General features: G+C 41.9%; 1 protein-coding gene across 1 annotated transcript; it reads right to left on the bottom strand.

The window, feature by feature from the left end:
- Nucleotides 1-37: 37 nt before the first annotated feature.
- On the bottom strand, nucleotides 38-4683 carry lgals3a (lectin, galactoside binding soluble 3a). Its single transcript, XM_037072310.1, has 6 exons — nucleotides 4542-4683; nucleotides 4125-4142; nucleotides 3331-4038; nucleotides 2034-2122; nucleotides 1764-1920; nucleotides 38-1081 (listed from the first exon to the last, which is right to left on the bottom strand). The coding sequence occupies exons 2-6, from the start codon at nucleotides 4137-4139 to the stop codon at nucleotides 926-928; spliced, it is 1125 nt and encodes a 374-aa protein (XP_036928205.1). The 5' UTR covers nucleotides 4140-4142; nucleotides 4542-4683; the 3' UTR covers nucleotides 38-925.
- Between the last annotated feature and the right edge of the window lie 2008 nt (nucleotides 4684-6691).

Raw genomic sequence — 6691 nt, forward strand, 5'->3', positions numbered from 1 at the left:
GATTAGCTTTCTCCACCTATGTGTAAAACAACGAATGTGAACAGGGAAACTAGCATTTATTTTGTTTACAGGCAGGCAGCTCATGGGAAGTGTACATCACTCTGAAACAAACAGCTTTTATCAGTCATTATTCGTTTGTTGCCCTTTATTTATGAGCATATCATCTCAAAATACTGTACCACTGTTATCTTTGGCAACAAAATCAGAAACCCCATCCCCTCCCGCTTATCGACTTGAGCCTCTCTTTTTATGATTAGACTTCAACATGAAATCATAGTTCAGTCTTGGAGCTCAGTCAGGAGAATTAATACTGAAGAACAGAGGAGCTCAAAGTCAGTATATAAATACATGTTTTCAAAGAAACTTCATCCTCATCCTATCGTATGTTATCAGCTCGGTGAATCTTGAGGGGGGGTCGGCCAGCACTAAATTAAGACAGTGAAAAGGCGATCAAGTTGACTTTCAGCAGCACACTCTCATGCATTACAAAGGCTTATCAAGATTCTGATAGAAAGGAGAGAATAATAAACATGTACTGTAAACAAAATACAGCATACTAGAGGAAAACTGGACATGTCACACTTTTTCCATGTGGTCTACAATCGTTTCATTAGGTATAAATTAGTATTTTCTTAGTTTTAGATGCACTTTATCTCATTCACTACTCTACTTCTGTTACGTCATAAAATATTCTCGATTGTGAGTTGCTATAAAATGAGTAGTCAGCCAGTAAAAATAAAGAGAAGGATTATAGTCTGCCATCTGTTCTGTGATTAATGAAGAAGCTCCATGTGGGCAAAGATTTCACTTCCTGACTTTCGTGCCTCAAAAACTCCATCAAGGTGCTTGAAGGGATTTCGAATACAGTGGTAAAGTTTCACCTAGGTCTCCTGTCTGTACACGTGTGCTTTAGAAGCTCTGAGATTCAGATCATGTTCGGGGCTACGCTGTGGAGGACGACGTCGCCGACCACCCGCAGCAGGGTCACGTCCTCCAGCCCGCCGACTCTGTGCTCGTACTCCAGCAGGTGGGAGCCGTCCACCGCCACTTTAAACGAGTCCTCCTCCACGAGGATCTTCAGCTGCAGGGAGGAGAGTGAAAGACTTAATCCACAACACGCCAAGTGATCACGAGGAATGGAAGTATAGCTGTTATTATTCAGTCAATTGATAGAAAAACAATCTGCAATAACTGTTATGATTATGTCGTTTTGTAGGGCACAAATGTTTTTATTAAAAAATCAACGGTTCCAGCCTCTCAAATGTTAAAACCTGCAGATTTTCTCCGCCCTCTGTGAAAGTAAATTAAATATCTTTGGCAGCACTAAACAACTGAACAACTAAATCAAATTGAGCGATCTGACAATATTATTTTGGGCTCTGTAGATCAAGGAATAAACCAGGAAATAATCTGCTAATTAATAATGAAAATAATAGCTGGTTGCAGCCCCAAATGCAACTCTAAGAAAGATCTTACTGCTGGAAAGGTGAATCCTGCATAAAACTGGACTGTATATGCAGTAGAAAGACACAAATACTTTTGAACCTGGTGCTATATGAGCAGAGAGAACAGAGAAAAGGGCTGCGATATTGACATTTTGTTGTGTTTTGGCTGGTTTATTCTGATTGGGCTTTAAACAGATTAGAAATGGAGTATTATGATCCATGTAAATGCAGCTACTGACATTAAAAGGCTCAATTATGAATAAAATAGGCAAAAAGTTTTCTGATCTTAGGCACAGCTATGTTACTATAAAACTTTACCTCAAAACGGCGTCCCTGACAAAATGGGAAGCCTCCATCTCGCTCCTCTGGCCCCCAACATCCGCCTAGTTGGGAGTTTCTGACAATAGTCTGCTCATGAAATCGAGGATTGAAGTGAAAGACGACATCATGGCCTTTAATGAAGTCAACATGGAATCTGCAAGAAAAAGATCAGGGCTGATTTCTCCTGACAGCTGAGGCATTCAGTAATACTCCTCAAACAGAAAAGCAGCACTGACAGCAGAATCAGAAGAGGAGTGTTGATCATACCTGTCTGCACCAGGAACGGGCTCCCCAACTATTGTGATAACAAGTCGTGGCATAATTCCAGCATGAAGTGGGAGATCATACGGCATCATCTGCAAGAAAAATGTGTATTTCAAAATCACAAAAGTACATCTATCATCCTCTATTGTGAAATGAAGTTAAAATAAAAATCATAACGGATTATAATTTACTGTGTTTATTAGGCAAAAATACACAAATGGTAACATGTTTACCCTATTTATGACGTTTCCAGGGCAAAAGTAGAATTGTCATTAATATACCACACTTGGTAATAAACAGCTAAGCAGTTGACGTCATTAGGAGGGATTTTTAGTTAAACATTAGTCAAAAGTTTGACCGTGCCCACATTCCTAATGCAACACCTCGATGAGTCATCATCTCCTTCATTTAGTTCAGCACGTTCACACAATTCACCGTGATTAGTCAGGACAATGTAAAGCAAAACCAAATAAAAAAGAAATTTTAGGTTTCCACATTTTAATACAACAAGTCATCAAATATACAAACTGACTCCTGACCAAAATGACAGAAGACAGAGAAAACATTGTATTATACCCATGTGACAAGTGGAAATAGTGATGAACATACAAACTGATTTTATCAGAGAATAAATGTATTAATACAGAAAAACATTGTTTTGTGTAAATGTGTAATTTTAAATCATATTGCACATAATTAAAAACAATACATCTCCCCCCAAGCAGATGGAAACAAACCCTAACTTCATACTGTGAACAGCATATATTCAGTCTTTGACACGTTTCATGTAGCCTAATCAAACCATATGTTGATTCTGGAAGCGATGTCCTTGTCCGACTGAAAAGTTGAGTTCATTGCTTTCAATTATATGGTGGATTATATCTGGGCTGAAAGACAAGAATACATTTTTGATAACTCCTTTTGACCATTTGTTGATTTGGCTTTGTGTTACACTGTGCACACCCGCAGAGCCACAAATACAGAAAAACAGCAGCTTCACATCCTGCAGCAAATCCCAACAAGGCCGGAAACTTTCTTTTTCCACCAGCAGTAATATCAGAGACACCAAATCAGTCACATTAAAATTTAGAAAAAACACTGTATCAGTAGCGCTGAATACTTATATGACAGCAGGTAACCTGTGTAGAGGTACATTTAGCAGGTAGCTGGTTGTATTATTTCCCGTTCTGAAACCAAAGAGCCCAAGAGAGATGCTCCACGGCAAACCAAAGCAACACTTCAGCAAAGACATGCAGCAAGCAAGCATAGGATATTATCTGTTGACAGTGCTCGTACTCACCAGCATGCCTCCAGGAGCAGCAGGCCCACCGTATGGACCCATGGGCCCTGGAGCAAAGGGGCTAGGAGCAGGAGGGAAGCCTCCACCTGCATGTGGTCCCCATGACCCAGGGGGTATTGGAGGAAAGCCTCCAGCAGGGAAAGCAGGGAAAGAGCCAGGACCAGCTGGAGGGGGGTATGCACCTGGACCACCTGGTCCGTACATCCCATTGCCTCCTCCTGGCTGACCTCCTGGGTAAGGCACATTTGGATAAGGCCCGGGTGGAGCTCCAGGGCCAGAAGCAAATGGTCCGGTTGGGTAGGAGACGGGGCCTCCTGGTAGCTGTCCAGGAGCTCCTTCAGGTGGGTAATGGCCAGGGAACTGCCCAGGAGCTCCAGGACTGGAGGGGAACTGCCCTGGAGCTCCTGGCGCAGGATACTGTCCTGGTATCCCAGGACCAGGGGGGAACCCGCCAGGTGCTGAAGGAGGTCCTGGGTATTGCCCTGGTGCTCCAGGACCAGAGTGAAATGGGAACTGCCCTGGAGCCCCTGGGCCAGATGATCCACCAGCGTAGTCACTGGGGGCGGAGGGCTGGGTGGGAGCTCCCGGGGCTGAGCCAGGCCATCCTGGGTTTGCAGGAGGTGGAGGGTTGCCGGCAGGGGCAGAAGGGTTAGTGTTGCCTATTTTCTTTGCCTGGCTTGCGCTGTCATCTCCTAAGGCATCTGCCAGCTGGAAGAGAAAAGGGAAAGTCAGCCTCCACATATCACAAGAAAACACCAATATGATGTCTCACTGTGGAAATAATTTACACTCACCGAGAAATCCGACATGATCTGAAAACAAACCAAGAGAAGATGACAATTGATTAGTTCTATGATGAAGTTATAACAACAAGCTGTCAAACACTGGAGGGTTTGTCACACAGAGGCTCTGAGTAATAGCAGAGTAAATGTTTCCATCCCGGCTGGTGACCAACAAAATCCATCCAGGCTGAGCCAAGTTAGCTTCACCAAACTTAAATATTATGACGACAACCTAAACAGTTGCTACGCTGACTTTAGCCACATACACAGAGAGATATAGTATTTAAAATATCTAGTTAACTAGTTGGCTACCGAGCTAGCTAACAGCAGCTAACTGTTACTTAACATTCAGGTTGTTAGCTCGCCTGTTCATCTTATATCCTCGGTGTCAAAACACTGTGAGTACTACAAACTTGAATTTCGTGCTACCTCGCCAGAAGATGGACTCCTCTCGAACGATAGTGGGTAAAAAGTGGTGATTTATCCAGCTGTGGGAGCCAGTTAGCCTGCTAATTTAGCCTGCCGAGGCAGAGAACTACAAGCTAACGTTGAGCTGCTCTCTCACAACTACAACTCTGGGATGGGAGGGGCGCTCCGGTGATGACGTATTCCCTGAAGGGTGGGCGCGCACACACAAATACACACATAAATATACACACTAACACACACACACACACACGCACACACACAAAGGAACAAGAACAAGTTATGTAAAAGTCTCACAAAAATAACAACTGTGACAACAATGTTTTAATTCGGCCTGCAGCAGTCACCATGAGCTCTCAGCTCCCTTGAAGTGAAATTTCTGTTTTATGAAATCTCTTCATGTAATTTCTTAATTTCTCTGTAAATTAAATCACCTTGGTCTGGAGGTTTCACACAACACACTAATCTCAGCTGTGGAGACACTAGTATGGTACAGTTGTCTCTTTGTAAGACAATAACATTTACTTTCTTCCTCTTATGAACAATATTTCACTATGTTTTCATTTATCAGGGATGCACGATATATATCAGATGAATCAATTATCGGCCCAATAATAGTACATTTACATACAACTTGAAAAGAAATGATTTGCATAACCTCTCACTGTGGTTGGGGTTTTTCAGGTGCATGTCCAGATTTGTTTGAGTACCAGCTCGGTGTCCCGGGCCGTGACATGGAATGCACCGGTTTGGCAGAGGCAATGGTAATCACTGAAGTCCGGCTCGGTGTTGCAGAATAGACAAATGCCAGTTCAGGCCTCAGTGGCAGCGGAGTCCTGATTATGACCGGGTTAAACCTGTTCCAAACAATGACTGGCCCGAGCCGTGCCTGAACGTTGATCACCAGCATCTAAAATGCAGCATAAGACTGTAAGAATAAAAGATAACAAACTAACAGTAGCTGATTTTTTTGAGATAATCATCTTGTTTTTTGTTATAGAGGCTCTTGAGATATGGTGGGTTTGTCCACTTCCTATATGCTTTATGTTATATCTGGATATAACTCGCTTTTCTTTGACAAAGGATTTAAACATCCAAATAATTCACTTATGATATGATGAAATTGCTCGAACTTTGGAGGAGTCAGAGCATGCACGTGTTAGAATGTGTTAAATGTGAGTGGTCCTAAGAATGTATGCATCTAAATGGTTTCACTGCCAACTTTAGCCCATCATGTCCTACATGCCCCGTAGATTTACAGTTACAAGTATGTTGTTACATTTAGTTTAGTTATTAATTTAGAAAGAGTTTTGAGGATGCGCCTCTTTAAAAAACAAGGTACTTCCAACCACAATCCAACATTCGTCCAAAGTTGTAGGTTATATGATGCTGCATATTTCATCTTTCCCTGATTGAATCGTCCGAGTTTTGGCCAGCGCTTTACTAATTTATCCCACTGTGAGTGGGACATTTTGTTAATCCTTTCCTTTCTTCTTAATGCCTCCACGTTTTCAACTTTGGTTTTCCCTCTACCACTTCTTACCTCCTCAGATAGATTACTGGAGCTCTGTACTGTAACAAAAGTCTGTACTGTAACAAAAGTATCTACCATTATCTCAGCCTTTTTCATATTAGTTAATGCAACCTTATTTGCACTAGTCAAAACAGGATCACTTCAGTTCCCTGTGTCCCCACCCATCATTTTAATCATACATAAACTCCTGATGTGGTCATGTTTCCATCAGAAGAGAGACTTGTTGTGTTTGATAAAGTTTCCTGGAAGTGGAAAAAGGATCATCATCAGCTGATTGAGTGTGATCAATCCGGGTCATAGGGTTTATCATTCATTCATTCATTCATTCAACATTCATTCATACTCATTATCCTGTTGAAGGGCATTTGAGAGCCTACAGTTGAAATAGTTTTGTACTTCTGTTTTCAAGTTCACATATGATAAACCTCTACAACCACCTTATTTTTTAATGCCCCTGTCTACAGATATATAAGAAAGGCGGTTGGTCTTATAACACATTTTGATGTTTAGAAATACTTTCACAGAAGTTTTCTCCAAAAATCTTCTTTGATTGCTGTATTTCTGACAGCACCTGAAGGCATCAGTGAACAAATGGAACCCACCGGCTCTGCTTCCGGAA

The sequence above is a fragment of the Acanthopagrus latus genome, chromosome 16 (assembly GCF_904848185.1).
Source record: "Acanthopagrus latus isolate v.2019 chromosome 16, fAcaLat1.1, whole genome shotgun sequence".
Taxonomy (NCBI): Eukaryota; Metazoa; Chordata; class Actinopteri; order Spariformes; family Sparidae; genus Acanthopagrus; species Acanthopagrus latus.

Excerpts from the sequence above, each read along its gene's own strand:
- lgals3a (XM_037072310.1), bottom strand. Across the intron at positions 2,123-3,330 it reads CTGCTCCTGGAGGCATGCTG|ATGATGCCGTATGATCTCCC; the intron begins GTGAGTACGAGC and ends TTTTTCTTGCAG. Across the intron at positions 1,921-2,033 it reads CCCGTTCCTGGTGCAGACAG|ATTCCATGTTGACTTCATTA; the intron begins GTATGATCAACA and ends TTTTTCTTGCAG.